The 21,164-nt window shown below is 33.4% G+C and overlaps 1 protein-coding gene across 5 annotated transcripts in view; it reads right to left on the bottom strand.

Annotated features, from left to right (window-relative positions):
* Nucleotides 1-1,280: 1,280 nt before the first annotated feature.
* Nucleotides 1,281-21,164, bottom strand: part of EIF2AK3 (eukaryotic translation initiation factor 2 alpha kinase 3) — a 63,401-nt gene continuing 43,517 nt past the window's right edge. For 3 of the 5 annotated variants that reach the window (XM_058181199.1, XM_058181203.1, XM_058181202.1), the window contains 4 exons: nt 18,372-18,539; nt 16,537-16,638; nt 15,857-15,919; nt 14,043-15,058 (listed from right to left, as the gene is read on the bottom strand). In XM_058181199.1, coding sequence (XP_058037182.1) covers nt 14,894-15,058; nt 15,857-15,919; nt 16,537-16,638; nt 18,372-18,539 — 498 coding nt within the window. In that variant the 3' untranslated portion in view covers nt 14,043-14,893. Of the gene's footprint in view, nt 1,417-5,377; nt 5,489-11,387; nt 11,407-14,042; nt 15,059-15,856; nt 15,920-16,536; nt 16,639-18,371; nt 18,540-21,164 lie in introns of those variants that run through there. The other 2 variants (XR_009154928.1, XM_058181200.1) reach the window with 2 other exon arrangements.

The following is a 21,164-nucleotide window of genomic DNA, read 5'->3' on the forward strand; positions in this document are numbered from 1 at the left end:
AAGCAAAACACTGTGTACGTAAAACCAAAATAATTATCACTAAGGATTTTCATGGGAAGAAATCCAAAAATGGAAGTCTTCATAAATACATAAGGCTGCAATAATGTATTTCTCCAAGTTATATTCATATCTTTAACTGGTACAACCTTTTTGTACTGTTAGCTTTTCCATAGAAATATAATTACTGCTTCTATTTTCACTAAAATGTATTCTATTGAATTTGTTATTTTTCTTAGTTAACTCTGATACCTGAATTTTCTCTCCGCATATGAATGTCATTCAGTACAATGAATGGCCTGGATCAAAGGTATTTCCAAGAATTAAGTACTACTCTGCTGAAGGCAGCTGGGAACTAAAGAAGCTCATGGACTCCAGGACTGGCTAAGTTGGCCTGGTTTTTTGTTCCTTATTCTCAAATGGCGGCATGTAGGTTGTTCCATCATCCTGCTCCAAAAAGCACAGAAAAAGTGATGAATTAAATGCAAGATATTAACAAGCAAGCAAAGGAGGGAACTCTCTAAAATTATGGGGGAAAGGGTGAAATGGAAAAGGCCATCTGCACTGTTTCTAAGGGATGCACACATTGTATTGTCTTAAGATGGAAACTAATGAAAAAGAAGACATCCTGCACATCAAAATCCACACCCACCCTTGTTTGTGAATAAATCTGCACACCACCTAAATCAATATCCAGGGATCCAATCTCAAATTGAAATTCACTGTTTGGAGACCATCACCTCAGCTCAGAATTAGCTATTCTGAAATTCACCCTATCCCTATAGCTTTCTTACAATAATTTATAAGTATTATATTTTAATAAGCTATTATACACAGTGTTCAAATATTATTATTAAAAATAATTAGTAAGCTATTCTCTGAATGTAGTTGGTTCCATAGTGTTCTTTTGGATATGATGGGAGGAAAATTACAATTTGGGATTTTCCTTTTTCTGGAAGCATAGGTACTCCTTGTATCAAGCAAGAATTGGGGCAGAACTGGATCAACTATCAACAATTTATGTTAGAAATGCATCGAGCTAATCAAACACAGCTTAAAGAAATTAAGAAATTACATTTGGGATCTTCTGTTTTTCAGGCAGGTTAGTTAAATTTGGTCAAATACATGTAATTGCTAAGATATCAATAATTATGAAAATATTCCAATAATTATGGTAATATCCATCTTTCCCAAAGAAACACAAAAACTCAATGACTGAAAACGTTAGTTTCATATCTGCTCTTTTAACAGATTTTGTCACCAGTACTGATGCAAGTACTTACCAAAGAGATTATAAACATTGGTCCCGTGTCCGTAGTGGCTTTTATCAAGCAAATCGGAATTTCTCCAACTTTATTTTCCATGATGGCTACTACAATGAGTGAGCATTTTTGTCTGGATTTTGATGGTAGGAAGAGGCTAAAGATAAAAGGGCAGTGCTTTGGATTAGAAACATTTACATTCCTGGCCACAGCATCTGTCTGATTCAAGGAATTCTCAACCCACATTTTTGATGTGAACCTGTTAAACAGTAACCAAAATTATCACTAAATACAGAGGTCACACCACACCTACGTTTCTTCTGAATGTATTACACCAAAAATCCTGTTTCTTTTTATTTATTGGATTTCTCTCTTTTTTGAAATACCATACGAGAGAGAAAAGAGCAATAATATCTTAAAATAGATGAAATAATAGGCCAAAGAATTATTATGTATGTTCACTACCTTAAATTACCTATAAAGCTATAAAAGTGACATTACATATTTATATCTAATAAGTAAATAAATGATACAGTCCTTCAACCATTATTAAAACTGCTCCTAGCCACCAAAAGACAACACAAATTATGCACATCAGTTCTAGCAGTAAATTGGATCTTTGACAGGTCTTCAGAGAAGGGAATTCACCCAAAACCACCAGCTGAAAAGAAGTATTAACAGTTCTTTGATGTGCCTGTATAGCTAGAAAAATAAGACTATATCCAAAAATTTATTTTTTTAATAATTCCAATTTGTCAACACCCATCCATATTCCTCCTTTCAGTAACCCCTGGACATCAGAATATATGGATAACTACAACATCTTCTTAAAGAAGTTAAACCGGAAAACTCAAAATCCGGTGTCAACTTTCTGCTCTACAGTCAGGCCCATATCCTCTCTTTCTCCTGAAATATCCGCACAGACTCCAATAGCGGTGAATACAGCACCTTAAAAAGGTGCACAGAATTCTTCTTGACAGCTGCAGTCATTATGGTATGAATTAAATTTAAACATATCATGTAAAATAATCCTTGTTCAAAATAATTATATCATACTCTTTGTGAAAGGGCTGATTTTTCAGCCGACTGTTACACCCTGGACTATGAGGTCCATAAATAAATTACAAAATAAGTGAAAATATTTGTTTCCTATATAGAACAGAACTTTTATTCTTTTCAAACAATTATATCAGAATCTGAACATGCTAAAATATCTCTCATATATTTCTGATTGCAGCTCCACAAGCAATGTAGGATACCTGCTACCAAAATTTTGGCATGGTTCAGGACAACCTGAAGAATGTTTGTAAACCAAAGGCAACTGTTTATATTTCAATTATTTATATATTTATTTTGTTGTTATAACTTGTTTTTGATAATATATTTATTTACAAGGAAAAAAAACACCAAAAAACCAAGGGCACTGATTTCTACTGTATATGGAAATTGACAGTGCTACTGTGCTGTAGACTTCCCTTAGGATCAGTAATCCACAGATAATTTTTCAGGTTATGCTTTTTAAATAAACAGACAAAACATAAATAAGCCACAGTGTGTTTATTTAGCATAAGAGAGCTGATCCCTTGTGGCTAGTTTTGTTTTAAATTGTGGTAATCGAGGTGTCTGTCATAAATATAAGCATAAGCGGCTACATCTTTGTACTTTCCTAACATTACACCTAAGCTGCAGGATGAGAGTTCCAGTTGGTTTGGGTTGTCCCAAAGGTGCTCTTCAAAAGGCAACTGGACTTTCCAAGCTTCTTCGGTTCTGACTGAATGGTGGGGAGTGGAAGGATTTATATACATAAATATTATATAAGGTAAAGGTAAAGGTTCCCCTCGCACATACGTGCTAGTCGTTGCCGACTCTAGGGGGCAGTGCTCATCCCCGTTTATTATCAATTCTTCCACTCCCACCATTCAGTCAGAACTGATGAAGCTTCTTGGATGAGAAGTGAAACGCCTTCAAAGAAAGTCTAGCTGTCTTTAGAAAAGCATCTTTGGGACCACCATGACCTATATGAGTGAGAGTCTTCATAGATAGTTTGTTCAGGAATCTAAGCTGCCACTTCCTATCCTTCAATAGGGAGATTCATTTCAGAATCTGAATAGTGAAGAATAGAAACTTCCCCTTTCTTTCTTTCTTTCTTTTTTTGATTAAACAGTCAAACAGCTCAGTTTTCTCTTTTATCCATAATTACCAGACTCAAATAGCTTTTGACTGGGTGGTGTCAGAAATCCTATGCTAGAATAACAAAGGATACTCTTAACTTTAATACATGCAAAAAAGAAAGGACTTTGATAATAAAGCAGCTGCAGCAAGACATTGGAGACTTAGATCTATGTGCCAAAGTTAGCATTCATTAACCAGCAGAGATAGAAAGTACGTTACTAAGCAAAGCAATCCTGCAAGTAACACAGACAATGCATCTGCCTTAATTTTCCATGTCAATCTTATTTTACCCATAGCATTTGGGAAAGGGTTATCTTTAACCGGGATTAACATACATACGTATCTCTCTGTCTGCCTGCCTGTGTAAAATATGCAATAAAATATTTTTCTTAGCATGTTGCTTTATCAATATCAATATAATAAATATATAAAAAATATATAATATACTATTTTTTCTTAGCATGTTGCTCTGATCAACAAAGCCTGTTGAATTGAGAGTGTAAATATCCCTGAGGCCTCATGGGTTATGTTGGGAAAAATAGAAAAGTTGTAAATTCAGTGCTTGTAATCAGAAAGTTTTCAAACATTCCTGAGGTCTACAAGAATAGAAGAAATAGATCAGAAGCGCACAATATTTCATAAAGCCCTTTTTCTTTTTAAGGAAAAAGAAAGGGAGTCCAATAGCAATGGAACAACACAGTCACTTGGGGTGAACAAAATACAAGTTGTACTATAAGTGTTCTATTCATATCTTCTGATCATGAAAATGATTTTGCAGAATTGAGTAAAATAATATGGCAGACACTTTGTTTGGATTTGTAAAAATGGTAGAATTTACACCATGTTGGTTTCCAACTGTCCTGGAAATATGTTGCTGTAAATGTTAAAGATGATTAGGCAGTTTTTTCTGGGATAGATGGCAATAATATTCTACTTTCAGAAGCAAAATCTCATTTTGAGATAGCCAAAAATTGAAAAAATAAGACCTCCTTGAAGCATGCCATGTAGTAGAGTTGATAATGCAATCTAAAGCAAGATTGTTTAATTTCACATTAATTCAATGTAAAAAAACAAAACAAACCCCACCCTCAGCAATTGAGGTAACTGTACAAAAGAGATGTTTGTGTGCTGGGATTTTTGGACCTCCAGCAGCATCTAGTGGTCATAGATGCTGTAGAACCAACTGGCATTTTCAAGCAATTTCTATGACAAATTAATGGAAAGCATATTGCAATAATTTACAATAATTGCATATTGCAATAATTTAAATACAATCTAATTTTTAAAATATTTTCTTAGAAAGTATTTGGAGCTGAGATCCCTGTGCCCATTTTCTTGTGAAAAAGAACAATCACATATTCCCTTATTAGTTCCAGAAATAAAAATATACAGATAGCTATGCATTTTACTATTACTATATTATTATTATTATTATTATTATTATTATTATTATTATTATTATTATTATTATTATTATTATTATTATTATTATTATTTTACTTTATTCATTAAACATGAAACTCAGTCACCTGAACATTCAAAAATGCATCACAAATACAATTGACTGGTGCTAATGGTTGATACGGATTGCTGCCAGCGTCCTAGGTATCAACCAAGTACCATCATCATCATCGTCATCATCATCATTTATTTATTTATTTCCAGCATAACTCAGTGTGGAGCTACTACTCTAGGCAGCTTACAATAATAAAAAGAAAAATGAAAAAAGTATAATTAGAAGAGAAATAAAATAATAAACGATGACAAACGATGACAAAGAGACATAATGAGAATAATACATCAGTATGATCAGCAAAAGATGGATGGATGGAGAGGTGGGGAGAGTTTGCCATTAATTTAGCGGTCCCATGTGGTCTTCAAGTTAATTGGTAGAGGGACGTCTTTAGGCTCCCATGGAAGAATAGGAGGTTGGGGGCAGATATTACCTTAAAAGGTGTGATGTTCAAAGGGCAGGTGCTGCAGCAGAAAAAGCTGTTCTTCTGAATCCTGAGAGTCAGAGTTCTTTCACTGAGAGGATCTGAAGTAGCCTCTCTCTGCTGGCACAAATAAGATGAGACATCTTATCAGGAAGAGATGCTAGGTATTAAGAACTTCAAAAGGTAATAACCAAAATCTGGGACTGCACTCGGAGGCAAACTAGTAGCCAGTGAAGTTTGCAGAGCAGAGGTGTAATAGGTGCCACCTTATCCCAAAAGTGCTTTTTCAGGAGGCAACTGGATTGTTCTTCTTTGAAGGCATTTCACTTCTCATCCAAGAAGTTCAGTTACTTCCTGATAAAGCACCTTTGGGACAACCATGATGCGGATGACTGACAATCTCCATAGAGAGGTGCCAGCTTAGGGGGTCCCAAAGATTGTTCTTGCTGCCACACTTTGCACCAGCTGAAATTTCCAAATTGACTTTAAGGATAGCCCCATGTAGAGTACATTGCAGTAATCCAGGTGAGAAATGAGCAGGGCCTATAGAGAATCATGATCCAGGAAAGGTCACAAACTGCATTTGTGCCAAACCTCTCCTGGTCATGCCTGCCACCTTATATCTGGTTCAATAGTAGTAACTGTGAGAGGGATCTTGGAGTCCTAATGGACAATTATTGGAATAAGAGCCAGCAGTGTGTGGAAGCAGCCAAAAAAGCCAATATAGTCCTAGGCTACATTAATACAGGGATAGAATCAAGATTATGTGAGGTGTTAATACCATTTTAAAAAGCCTTGGTACAACCATACTTGGAATGTTGCATCAGGTATTGGTTACCATGATATAAAAATGATGCTGAGACTACAGAAAGAATACAGAAAAGAGCAACAAAGACGGTTAGGGGCCTGGAGAATAAAACATACAAAGAATAGTTGTAGGAATTAGGTATGTCAAGTTTAATGAAAAGGACTAGGGGTGATATGACAATAGTGTTCCAATATCTAAGGGGCTGCCACAAAGAAGAGGGAGTTAAGCTATTCTCCAAAGCACCTGAGGGCAGGACAAACAGCAATGGATGGAAATTAATCAAGGAGAGGCAACCTAGATTTGGAGACCAGTTGGCATCGCGGTGGGAACGGCTGGAAAATAGCTTCCCCGAGCTCTGTGAAAAGTAGCCGGTATCTGCTTGCTGGGAGATTCTATGGGGTCAAAGCTGCCCTGGAGGAGTGGTGAAGGAAGAAGAGGAAACCACAATTTCCTCATTGATCCAAAGAAAGCTCTCCTAAATGGCGGCAGGGATAATGGCCATTTTGGCAAGTCACAAGCTGTGACAACAGAAAATAAAATTTGTGCTGGAGCAGTACATGGACAGAGTATTGAAACTGGGTGAGATAACTTCCAACTTTTATTCTAGAGATCTAACCCAAGTAAAAGAATTCTCCCCCCAAAATAAAAAATCTCCAAATGTTAAGAAAGTGGCAATTGGATACATGGAGAAAGATTAAAGACTCAGATGCAAAAGAAATATCTAATGGGAGCTTTAAAATATAGAAAGCCTGGAAAAGATTTAATAATATTTTGAAAAGTGATTATTGGGGAGAAACTGTTTTTCTTATTCTTATTTTTAACCTCTCCTGATCTGTTGACAATAAGCTGTTTGATTTTTGCACTCTGTTTAATGTTGGAATTTGGAGCAGGGGAACCACCTACTGGAGGAGGAAGATTACTGTAGCATGGGAAACCAGTGAAAGTTATAATTGTTTATTATAAATAAAGGAAAGGAGGGAAAGTAAATAACATCTGGAAAACCATTTGACCTGGATTCTATTTCAGTAGGCAATTTGGATGTTTGGAAATATCTAATCAGCTTCTTGAAGGTCTTTTAAGACAAACTGAATTGCAAATAACTAAAACACTATTGAAACTGTTCACTGGAAGGTGGATTTGAAAGATTTGAGGAAATTTGGTAGGCCAATTTGGATTTGATTACTATTGCTACTTGATAGAACATTCTATGAGGCAAAAGAAGGTGATAGAAGAAAAAAGAAGAAAAGATAAATAAGACTTTAAAATTTGGACAATTGGGAAGGTATAAACTAGAAAATTATAAAAACTGTAAATTATCAATTTATAGCCTTTAAGGACTATAAATTTAGGAGATTTGGAGGTATAATTCTGGGACTGATTAAATTTTAGTAATAATTGGCTTCTTTGGAGTTTTTAGATATTGGGACACTGGAATATTAGTGGTATATTGAGTAATTTTTAATATATTAAACTATTACAGAATTATTCAACAGAGACAATAAAGGTATATGAAGAAATGTTAGTGATGCTTAAAAGTATTTATGAAAATGTGACAAAGAATCATGTGAGTGTAGAAGATCTTCAACAAATGGGGGGAAAAGATGAAGATAATATTCAGAAAACAGATGAGAAATTAGAAGGAGTGGTGGAGACAAATCAACATAAGTTACAAGAAGACATAGTCACGAAGAGACAGTAACTATAAGTACTAAGAATCAAATAGATAATCCTTTAAGAGTTTACAATAGAACAGAGGGGGGGAAAAAATCTCCCCAAAACAATGAAAGGGTTATGGATGGGTATTCAAATGATGCAGCAGGAGACAAGGGGAAAGGCACAGGGAACATTTAGTTTGTATAAAAATGTTAGAAAAAGGTATTTCAATTCCAAGACAGAAATATAAAAGTTATCAAAAAGTCAATAAATGATGAAATTTTAAAAAGGCTAAGAGATGATAGGTAGTGATAAAATAGCATGCAATACGGTGACTGTATTAAAAACTAATAGAAAAATGTAGAAAGTACAAATTGGGAAAATAGTTTTATACATAGTGACATATAATAGAATTTATTATAACCACAAACATATTAAGGTTAGAAAGTGAGACTATGATAATGTATATTTAATTATATTATTATTATTAACAATGTGTAAAAAATATATTAAAACTTATAGATTTCAAGGACTATAAATTTAGGAGATTTGGAAGTATAGTTTTGGGATTGATCCAATTTTATTAACAATTGGCTTTGTTGGAGTTTTCAAATATCGGGATATTGGAACCTTAGAGGTATATTGAGTAATTTTTATATCAAATTATTACAGAATTATTCAACAGAGACAATAAAGGTATATGAAGAAATGTTAGTGATGCTTAAAAGTATTTATGAAAATGTGACAAAGAATCATGTGAGTGTAGAAGATCTTCAACAAATGGGGAGAAAAGATGAAGATAATATTCAGAAAACAGATGAGAAATTAGAAGGAGTGGTGGAGACAAATCAAAATAAGTTACAAGAAAACAAAAACACTGAAGAGACAGTAACAATAAGTACTAAGAATCAAATAGATAATCCTTTAAGGGTTTACAATAGAACTGAGAGAGAGAAAAAAGATCTCCCCCAAAAATGAAAGCGTTATGGATGGGTATTCAAATGATGCAGCAGAAAGAGACAGGGGGAAAGGCAGAGAGAACATTCAGTTTGTATAAAAATGTTAGAAAGATATATAAGATTCCAAGAGAGAAATATAAAAGAGTTATCAAAAAGTCAATAAATGATGAAATTTTAAAAAGGCTAAGAGATGATAGGTAGTGATAAAATAGCATGCAATACGGTGACTGTATTAAAAACTAATAGAAAAATGTAGAAAGTACAAATTGGGAAAATAGTTTTATACATAGTGACATATAATAGAATTTATTATAACCACAAACATATTAAGGTTAGAAAGTGAGACTATGATAATGTATATTTAATTATATTATTATTATTAACAATGTGTAAAAAATATATTAAAACTTATAGATTTCAAGGACTATAAATTCAGGGAATTTAGAGATATAATCCCAGGACTGATTAAATCTTATTAATAATTGGCCCTATTGGAGTTTCTAGAAAATTGAGATATTGAAATTATGGTGGAATTTTGAGTAATTTTTAAAATATTAAAATATTACTGATTCAGCAGGGAAAAACAAATACATTGTATGAAGAAATGGTATTGATGTTTAAATGTATTTATGGAGAAAGTGATAAAGAATCATAGAGAGAATGGTATTGTTTAAAGACAAAGATGTGAATGTTGAACCTCAACAAATGGGGGAAAAAGGATGAGTACAAATTGGGAAAATAGTATTAAACACACTGATATATAAAGGCATCTATTATAATTAAATGTGCATCTTAAGATTGGAAGCTAGAAGACAAGGATTATGTATATTTAATTGTATTATTATTGTAAGCATTGTGTAAAAAGTATATTGACCCAATCAATACATTGTCCACAAAATATGTATAGCTGTTAAAGGAAAATTACAAAAAAACATATATGTTTTACTAGATTAACTAATAAATTTATTTATTAGTTAATCTAATTTATTATTAGTATTAAATTAAATTAGCATTAAATTATTAACTAATAATGAAGAGCGCTGGCTCTTTGGCTTTGAAACTGAGATGAGCACCGCCCCCTAGAGTCGGTAACGACTAGCACGTATGTGTGAGGGGAACCTTTACCTATATTAAATATAAGACTGTCTTATATTTTTTTGAACCCCGAAATAAGCGCTTGGCCTTATTTTCAGGAAGGTCTTATTATTTTGGGGTGCATGGAGCAAGACAGGGCTCCTCTTGCCATCTTACCTGATTTCGAGCTCTGTCTCCCTAACCCTGACTAGAGAAAATGGCGGGACCGGCTGCACATGCATTTAAATATTTTTGGAGAGGGCTTATTTTTGCGCATGCGCTCAAAAGCCCGATTGGGCTTAATATCTGGGAAGGTCTTATTTTCAGGGAAACATGTATAGATATAGAGATCTATCTATCTATCTATCTATCTATCTATCTATCTATCTATCTATCTATCTATCTATCTATCTATCTATCTATCTATCTATCTATCTATCTATCTATCTATCTATCTATCTATCTATCTATCTATCTATCTATCTATCTATCTATCTATCTATCTATCTATCTATCTATCTATCTATCTATCTGGAGAGGCAACCTAGAACTAAGAAGAAATTTCCTGAGAGTTAGAAGTAACCAGTAGAATGACTTGCCTCAAAAAGTTGTGGGTGCTCCAGCACTGGAGATTTTTAAGAAGCGATTGCACAACCATTCATCTGAAATAGTATAGTTTCCTGCTTGAGCAGGGGTTGGAAGGAACTCCAAGTTTCCTATTCTGTTAGACCAAAAGAACCTATAGGTTGTGAACTATCTGAACAAAGTAGTACAACCCTGTCCAGAACTAAGGATGACAAACACTCAGTTCCTGAGGCTCCATGTACCCAAAGCCACTCAGTTTTGCCAGGCCATAGTTGAAGTCTGTTGTCTCTCATCCAGATTCCTATAGCTTCCAAACATCATGGAAGGGCAGAGACACCATCATTCGGGTTGCCATGTGTAGAGATGTAGAGGTGATTATAGCAATAGCATTTAAGACTTATATACCGCTTCACAAGCTTTACAGTTCTCTCTAAGCGGTTTAGAGTGTCAACGTTTTTCCCTCAACAATTTGGACCTTTACTGACTTTAGAAGGATGGAAGGCTGAATCAACCTTGAGCTGGTGAGAATCAAATTGTCAAACTGTTGGCAATAGGCAGTCACCAGAATTAGTCTGAAATACCGCATTCTAACTACTGCGCCACCATGGCTCTTTTCATCACCATATTGATGATATCTCATCCTATGGTGACAGAAGAGCTCACCCAGTGGCTTCATGTAGAGTACTGTGTACTGAGCCCTGTGGAATACTGCAAACAGGACGGAATTAAATTAAGGAAGTTATCCCAAGGAAGAGCCTCAAAACAATTCCTGCAATCTGGACAATTGTGGTTCAGTGTAAACAAAAGATAAAATGATGTCTCTTGGGACATCATTTTGGGAATGATTGGAAAAAAACCAACACATGTATATAAATGAAGTCTTGGCTAATAGAGACTAACCAGGAATTTTCTTGGATTGGATAAAAGGCTCAAGGAAAACAACCCATTGAAGAATTACTCTGAAAAACATAACCAGAAAACTGAGAATCTTATGAAATCAATAATAACAAAAATTGTAATTTTTATTCAAATCTTTGCTTCAAATACATTTACAAAACTGATGATACACAGTTCTGATATGTGTATCTCAAACAAGAATATTATGAAGTTGGGAAGATGGCAAATGTCAAAAAATTGGAACCTCTTGCTTTGGAAAAAATAAATAAAAGGCATGCACAAAATTATATAAAGTGTGGGGAAAGAAGATTTGTCCTAATATTCAGACCCCAGGTCATCCAATAAAACAGAATAAAAAACTATTTTAAGAGATTAAAGGAAAAGCTTCTCAACCCAGCACAAAGCTACACTTATACAAATATACAGCAGTTGCTAGTAGTAAGTTTTGCCCTATCATTTGACTGAATTTCAGAAGAGGGTTAATGTTATCAATGGCTTTAAGTCATAATGGGCGTATTTTATTGAAGTCAGGGATAATATGCTTTCAAATATCAAATATTTGGAAACAATGTTATGTTTACAGATGAATGACGATGACAGATACTAGTGTATCTTATTTTGGTATATTGGTAGGCCAATGATAATTTGAATGAATCTCTACAATCAATATCAAGATCACACTGTCTTGCGCTCTTAAATTAATGCTCCCATACCATACTGAATTACTTGGCAGTAGACTGCACAAACTTTCAGTCAGTGAGAGAGACCACAATCATGTCATTTTGATTTTTCAAAGCATAAGGAAGCATTCCTCAGAACAGGGATCAAAAACAAGCTTGGTTTTGGGAAAAAAAGCCACTAATGGTATAAAGCATTATTTCTCAACTGTGGCAACTTTAAAACATGTAGACTTCAAATTCCAGAAATTCTGGAAGTTAGTCTACATGTCCTAAAGTGGCTAATGTTGAAATACCAGTATAAAGGCTGCAATAGCTGTCTCAAGATGCTGAGGTTGGATATGTATTCTAGTTGGCTCGTTTTATGGGAGGGGCCTAACTTCCACATGGCATCCACATAAATGGTTAACAACTTTTCCTTCTTATATTAAGATAAGTTTAACTGGAATTTATTATTAATGGAATAACTTCAGTTGGTTCTGTCTAGATATATCATTTTTTTCAAAGTTATGACTTTCAGTATATCCACAACTGAGCTTTATTTTAATACCTTAATTTTACACTATTATTAGGTTGAGAATATAAGAACTTATAAAGTGAAGATAAAGCTGTTTATGGACAGGTATAATTTTCCATATTTACTTAGATATTTAAAAGGAATCTCTGATTTGACCCCTTTATCTTAAGTTGCCCATCAGAAATACTTCCTGGTTTAAATTAATAACCATTAAGAGCTAAAATGGTCTTGAAATTTATAATTTCTCCTATTATAGTCATTTTGTCATCTTCTATCTTGTGTTTTATTTACAAAGCTGCCAGCTTTTCCTCCACTTCTGATTGCATCTGTATGGAAAATTTCCCCTCAAATATTCAAGTATATTGTTCTACAGACAAGGCATACTGTGGTTCTGACAAAAAAAAAAATGGCAGCAAAAACCTACAGAAAATTCTTTGCTACCATTTTGTCATTTTCTGAATTTTTGCAGGTCAGAGAGAGTATCCCTATTTCAGACCTCCTAATTCTTTTACATCCTTGTTCAGAATGTTACTTTCTTAAGTTTGAACTCAGTAGATGTTGGCATTTTGGAGTAAAGGGGCAAAATAGGAAGGACTTAAGAGTTACATCCCAAGCCTTTGAGTATCCCCATATTAATTTGCAGAGGATAATCTTGAAAAAAGAGAATGTAAATACAACTTTCTTTTTAACACAAAAACAGGAAAATAGTTAACAACATACAAAGCCAAGCATTATATACCAATATATACATATAAAGCCTTTTGATTTTCCCTTGATCTACTTTCTTTTTCAAATCACACTGATGATTTGGTGGGAGCCATCTGATTTTGAGAAGTCAGGAAGATACTCTGGCACTGAATATGGATACAGTATAACTTGTTTTTATATAAACTACTGATCTGCATTTTAAGCAAACTCATATAGAAATAAACATTTAATAACTTTTCTTTCAACTTGGTAGAAATATTTCCTTCAAATTTAAAGATATGCAAAACATGATGGAATTCGAAGGAGAAATAAGTACCCATCCATTTCTTACATCACTTGATAAAAATAAACTAGCTCACTGGATAGCTTCTGTACCAAATCTCAGACCCTTGGAAAATATTTATAATTTATAATGGCAAAAATACAATTACTTATTTCCTGGGCATTAAGCCTGGAAAAGACAGTTTGCAAATATATTTGTACATGTATTATTTATTTATTGCATGTTTTTAAAATTTATTTTAAACAAGCACTTTTTGTTCTGGAGTTTCTCATCTGCTATGAAGGGCTTGAAAAAGAGTCCCAGAGAAGTGGGGAGGTGGGTGAAGGTGATGAATGCAATGGGGAACTGAGAGATTCCTATATATCTGGGAAGACAGGGTAGAAGAAGCAAGGATGCAGTAGGGGAGAGAGGTAGGAAAATTAGCAGGATGCTGGAAAGCTACCATATAAAAATGGGGATGAAATGATCAAATTAAGCTATTTTTATTCAATCTTGAAAGACAACACAGTTACATCCAAATGAAAGTAATTTTATTAAGTTAGACTTGAAAAAAGTCACAATAGTTTAATGCACTTAATAATTCTTAAGTGCATGCTGTACACTACCAACCCAAATGGATTGTTCTTCCAATTTTATAAATAAAAATTAACATATTTACATTGAAAAAGGCATTATTAAACAATAACATTTTAGTTGAGAAATGTGTAAGACTTGATTACTACAAAATTTTTATATCAAGATTATATTAGGCATATATTCCTGAAATTACAAAAAGAAAAAAAAATTACCTCATTTGGTTCTGGCACAATTCCAAAGTATTGAATGAAATACAAAACAGTGTTTGTTTTTAATCAGCATATTTTTCATTCAATCTAAATATTTTCTTCAATTAATTTCTCCGAAAAGAAGCCTATCACATTATTGCTCTAAACCTGGCAACTGACAGTAAAATAATTTTCACTTTGTAGGTTACCAGGACAAAACTGAATTTATTCTTCTAGGTCCTTTCAGATAATCTTCATTTTTTTAAATATAAAGGAATCAAGGCTTATATATTGGTATTAGAAGGCATTGTTTCTATAAAAATACAGGATTTAGTTTTATTTACATAATAAGCATCATTTGTACAAGATTCAAATGCAAAATAATGCTGTGTAATTAAATTAGCCCAGGTTTTGAAGTGAAAATCATTCACTTGAAAAAGACTGAAAGCATTCAGTTCTTAGTTTCATTTGGTAATAGTATTGTGCATGAATCAGATAACAAAAAATGAAGCTTAGAATATGAATATTGCAGGAATGTTTTAAATGGTCATTTAAACTCTTTTGCAAGGTTCCTGTAATTGTGCCAAATTATTTACTCAGCTATCTTGAATGCTTGACTCCAGATAAACTCATTGTCCGGGATCGTTGCCTGAGCACTGGTTTTACAAGGAATTCCAAATCTTCAAAGAGAGGATTTTCAATAATTTCTGCAGCCTCTGGTCTTTCTGTGGGACTTGGGGAGAGCATGTGCTTTACCATCTTATGCTAAAATATTAAAAACAATATTATTTCAGATGGTGAAACATTTTCATTTGATATCATTATCTAACTGCTGTTCCCTTATTACAAAGTAAATGCAAATACCCTTTCCCGGCAATGACAAAACAAATTTCTGCATAACAGCTATGAATAGATTTTGTCTCACTCTCACCCCAGTTTTATCTTGTACCTTAAAGTAAATACTCTCTGGCACTAAAATATATATTAAAATTAGAATATGCTAGCATTAGACAGTATACCTGCAAAGCACTATCTGTATCAGTTGAAATAGCAAGAAAACCAAAGAAGGACCGCCAACTGCAATATTTCAAGTATTTGTGTCTTAATAAATGATCAGTACAAAGACACAAGCACATATTGGAGAGGAAGTCACTGTGGCTTTATTCTAAAGTCTATATAGCTGGCTAATTGGCTTTAGATAGGAAAGTGTACAAAGATCATTTGTGCTGTTTAAACTAAGTTTAGAAACAAGTTCAAATTATAAACTTTTTGGAGGAACAGACTGAATTTCCCCTTCTCCAGAATGATAAAATGGGGATTTCAAATGAAGTCTCGCAATGACATCAAGGATGCATTCATTATCTCTTGGATCAAACAACCCAAATTTAATTTCCTCAGTTAATGATTTAAGTCATGAAGGAGAAGATCAAACATAGCAGATTAATAGTACAATTTACCAAGCAGGCTTATGATGTTTAATAACAAAATAAATTATTAGTTTGTCCTAATAAAATGCCAAAGCTAAAGCATACGTCTAAGCTGGAAATTTAAATTCTTATGTACCTCCTGTGTATATTCCTTAATGAACAGTGGTGGGAAAGTCAAGTTTCTTACTTCATATAAAATCTGTAAAAACATTTTAAAAGAAAAAGTTATTTGTGTTGAAATATATATTACTCATGTTTCAGCTCCAAGTCCTAAAGAGGACAATATTTTCTTTTTATGAAAGCAAATATACTGAAATTTCATAATCAGTGCGATTTACTTTCTTTCAGTTGTAACATCACATAATTATGTTAATGACACTTCCTTTGTAATTTAATTAATATCTGCTGCTTTTAAATTACAGAAACATTTTATTACGTTTTTATTCTTATGTAAGTGCCTATCCTAATACTGTTGAGTCCAATACATTATTTCCATTCACTCAGTAATTATATTTATACAAGCTTTTAGAAATCTTTATCTTGACATAAAAAAAACCTAAAAATCATACTTAAAAAACAATATAAAAATCATCCCCAATTTCTGATCAAGTATATATTTGACAAGGCATTCTTTTACAAATATATTCCTGAACTTTTTAAGCAAATAGTTTCTCCATAGGAATTATAGAATCATAGCTAATAATAATTATTCTTTGTTTATATGATTTTTGGCATCTAATGGTAAATTAATAATTTTCAGTTTCTTGCTAAAGTATAAATTTTCTTCCAAGAATGTTTTCAGAAGGGCATACCTACCCTGACTCTCTCCATCTGAGTGCTGAAAGGGTAAAGAAGCTCAAACAAGATCAATCCTAAGGAAAATATGTCGACTTTGTGTGAATAAGCATTTCCATAAATCTGTAAAATTTAAAGTAAGAAATAACCATCAAAAACTGAACCACCAGGTTGTATTTTTATTTCCCACTAATATTTCTGCCCAAAATCTTAATATTTAACCAAAGTAAGAGAGTAAGGTAAAGGTAAAGATTCCCCTCGCACATGCGTGCTAGTCGTTGCCAACTCTAAGGGGCAGTGCTCATCTCCGTTTCAAAGCCGAAGAGCCAGCGCTGTCCGAAGATGTCTCTGCGGTCATGTGGCCGGCATGACTCAACGCCAAAGGCGCACGGAACGCAGTTACCTTCCCACCAAAGGTGGTTTCTATTTTTTCTACTTGCATTTTTATGTGCTTTTACTGCTAGGTTGGCAGAAGCTGGGACTAGTAACGGGAGCTCACCCCATTACACGGCAGCACTAGGGATTCGAACCGCCAAACTGCCGACCTTTCGATCGACAAGCTCAGCTGTCTTAGTCCCTGAGCCACTGCGTCCCTTACTTAAGAGAGTACTTTGTATCAAATAAGGTCAAAGCAATTCATTTTAATAAATATTATTAACAGTTAAATAGTAAGATATTTGGAACATGGATATCAAAACTAAATATAATCTCATGAACAAGCTAACAATGTCCCAAATAAACAAGACTAGGCACTGTGTGCATTTGTAAAATAATACATTTAACTTATAATAGCAAATGTTCTAGAGAATTGTGGAATATTCATTTCACTTACTTATGTTCTCCTAAAATCCTTATTAATAAAACAATGATTTTTCTAGAATTTCAAAAATGTTTAGCTAACAGAAGTGTAAACAATATTAAGTTGCACAGAAACAACAGGGAACTGTTAACATATCTGGAAGAACTTCAAACTTGCTAGTTTTGACTAAAAATTCTTACCAGGGGAAGAAAAAACCCCAAAGACCAAAATTAAGAGAGCTGCATGCTTAACTGGTTATAAAATAGGGTAAGAAGTTGGCTGGTGAAGATGAAATTGAGTGTCTGGAAAGATTTAGCTGCCTGGCATGCTGAACAAGAACTCCCATACAGCAGCATTGATTTTTGTTATATTGCATGTTATACATTCAATGCCATCAAAAACACTTCTCAGTCTAAGTATCAAAATATTGATGTTATTTTTATAATGACTGGAGTAAAAATAAAACCCACCAAAACCAGGGGTGAAATGCTCCCAATTTGGACCGGATTGCGCAATCTGGTAGTGATTGTGGCTGCTGGTCCGGCGATCCGATGGTGAAGGCGGCTCACCCACCCAGGTGTCATTACTTCCTGGTTAAAACCAGGGTGTTTTTTACTTTCTTTGCATATGCAGGTTTTGCTCATGCGCAGGTCTGTGTGTGCATGTAACATGCACGCATGCGCTTCCGAACCAGTAAGGAAAGTAAGTAGATTTTACCCCTGACCAAAACTATAATAAGTGCCATTTAAATCCTAAATGGAGAAATAACATAATGCAAACACAAAGCTATTTAGCAATTAAAACTTATAATTCCTCTGAATAAGGTATTCCTTATACACTTTCTAGTAAGTCAGAAAATATTTTTCAATTAGAAAATATTATTTGTAGATGGGGCGACATTTAAAACAGGGAACTTTCTGACTCATATTACATATGTACTATTCAAAACAGGGAACTTTCTGACTCACATTTGATATGTACTCAATAATTATGCCAACATTTATTTTTTAGTTTATGAAATAGCATTATGAGAACCCTGTAAATTAGATAAGCATACCTGTTCTGGACTCATATAGAGTTTGGTCCCAACTTGCCCTGTGTGTCTGTCGTAAGCTGGAATTGGTGTTAAAACAGATTCTTCCTCCTCATCATGGTCCATTGCAGTTACTAGGCCAAAATCTCCAACTTTTACTACATTATCCATTGTAAAAAAAATGTTGGAAGGCTGTATAGAAACAAGTGAACACAAAGAAAATTACAATAAAGGCATTAACAATATACTCTATCGCATAAAATTGTATCATTACATTTTCCAATCTATCAGTTTTCACAATATTCATGGAAAAAATCTTTCTTTCCTTCCAAAGTATAAAACACACATGTACATTTGAAAACTAACCTGAGGAATCAATTTTATCATGTTGTAGAATGTTTCTCCAAAATAAAAAAGAGATATGCTGCCATCAAAGTAATAAACAGGCCACTTGCTAATAGCAGCAGTAAACAGCGTCTACATAAAACTATCCTTCTAGCCCTAATCTTCCTATGTGGTTGGTCTTTGTCTGAAATTGTAAAAAGTTTATTTCATCAATGAAGTACAGGTAGGTTTCAATTAGTGTCGTTAATGAATCTCATGAAGTGGATGAATTATATGAAATTGCACTATTCAAAGTCGTATTTCTATGGAAATATGATCAATAGAAATAGACAATGAAAATGTTTAGACATAAATTTTATATGCGTATTAATTAAATATTAAGTAAAGTATTAAGAGAATATAATTTAAATGTATGGTTATTGAAGTAATAAAGATATTATGTAAAGCAAAGTAAGAACAAAAAAAATCTACCATAGATTCAGATATTCCAAAATCACACTGAATGGTTAGGAATGTCTAAACCTCAAAAAGGAAAGTGTGCCTGCTAGCCTTAATTGTGCATGTGGTAAACTCATAACTGTATTTTGGGTTGCATTAAATGTGACTTTTCAATTTACAATTCATAGTATCACATTATTAGAACTCATATTAACTGTGATGTACAACATATAAATCACCAACAAAAATATATAAAGTAATTATTATGTAATTTAAAAAATACATATACTGTACATTATAATATCTTTCCACCTGTGTAAATTTATCCTTTTTGTTGAACTCCAGGCTTGACAGAGTCAAAGGTCTTGATAAAATTATGAATTCCATATTTCAGGAAAATAATTTAACTTCATATTTACATATTTATAATTATTTCTAAAACAGTATTAACGTATGACTTCAAACCAAATGAAACTATTTATGTTTTGACCAAACATGAATGAAAGAACTCTGAAATTTCTTACAAACACTAGCACATAGGAAAAAAATGATGGCTAGGGTTTTTCAAACATACCCTGAGAGGGGTCCAATAAAATAACATTTTTAGACTAACTTTGGTTCTTGAGTTACAAGAAAGATTTTTCTCCTATTACATAAAATCTAGATCACCAAATTTTCAGGAATGGATATTACAATTCTTTTGTTCCACAGTTCAGGCATGAAAATAATGTTAATCTTCAGTTTTGAATTTTATATAAAATTGAATTGTTGGTTTCACTTCAAGTGTTGTATCTTTTAAAGATTTTAATATTCCTGATAACTGAAAAGCTCCAAAAGCTTCTGGACGATAATCTTTTGTGGTACAGGTTTCAATTGTATATCTTATGAAGCAGAATCATACTTGAAATACAAAGTCTTTAAAACTTCCTTTAAAAATCAACTGATTTTTTTGGTCCACTTTTTCCCATAGAACATCCACCCTACCATCTACATATTTGGGTTATTCCACAATGTAAATTTCTCATGTGATTCTGGATCAAAATAAATGACTTACCTATTATTAACAACCAGATATGTGTAGCAGCATTCAGTTTGTGACCAGGTTTCAAAACTAGAAACAAGGATCCCTTAGATTCTAAGATTTATTTCTCTCTAAATGGGCCCAAAGAGGGCAATAAGGGCAATATTCAGAAAGGTTCCAATTACCAAAATTTTAGGGGTTAAAATAAAAGCCCAATATTAAAGTTTTAATTTTTGTCCTTTTCCCTAGATTCATCAGCTAGATCGTATCTGTTCCGAAGCTCATGAAAGCAGAATCAGGCCTTTTAGTCTATTTCCACATTTTGAAAAATGTATCACCTTTCAATCTGGATTTCCAAGGCAGTTCTTAGTGATGAGAACCTGCTATTACAAATGGGACAATAAGGAAAACAGAAAATCTGTGACCTAATTTCCAGGATGCAAGTCACTCCTGATTGCTTTGAAACTGTGTGAAATATCATCCTCTGAAAAAAAAATTGTCATCTTAACTGACAAAACATTAGAACCTAGGACGAAGAAGATGAAAAATAGCTTCAAAACACTAAAGGAAACTTGACACTAAATAAACTAAACTTATTTTAAATATGTCCTCAGTGACCTCAACTCTTAACTCTTCAACAAAATCTCAAATAGCATTGTTTAATGTAACTAAAATCACAATTCATTACTGACATTATTAAATGTACTGTGTACTCTTTGTACATGTTATGGTAGCCCCTGAAGTTAAAATATTTTAAGGAAAGATGATTGCCCATTTGTTGTACGGGACTGAGATCTGGGGGAGAGATGAGAAGGTTATTGCCCAATAAGAGGTAGTTCAAAACAACATCGTTAGAAAGATTGTGGGCTCCACATTCAGGGCACCTTCGTTATCTATTTTAGGATGGAGAAAGGCTACCTTCCATCACCATTAGAATACATCTTGCATTGTTAGGGCATTATAAGAAACTAGAAAGCATCTTGCCAAACTCTTTGTTTTCTGTGTTATATAGT

The sequence above is a fragment of the Ahaetulla prasina genome, chromosome 4, assembly GCF_028640845.1.
Source record: "Ahaetulla prasina isolate Xishuangbanna chromosome 4, ASM2864084v1, whole genome shotgun sequence".
NCBI lineage: Eukaryota > Metazoa > Chordata > Lepidosauria > Squamata > Colubridae > Ahaetulla > Ahaetulla prasina.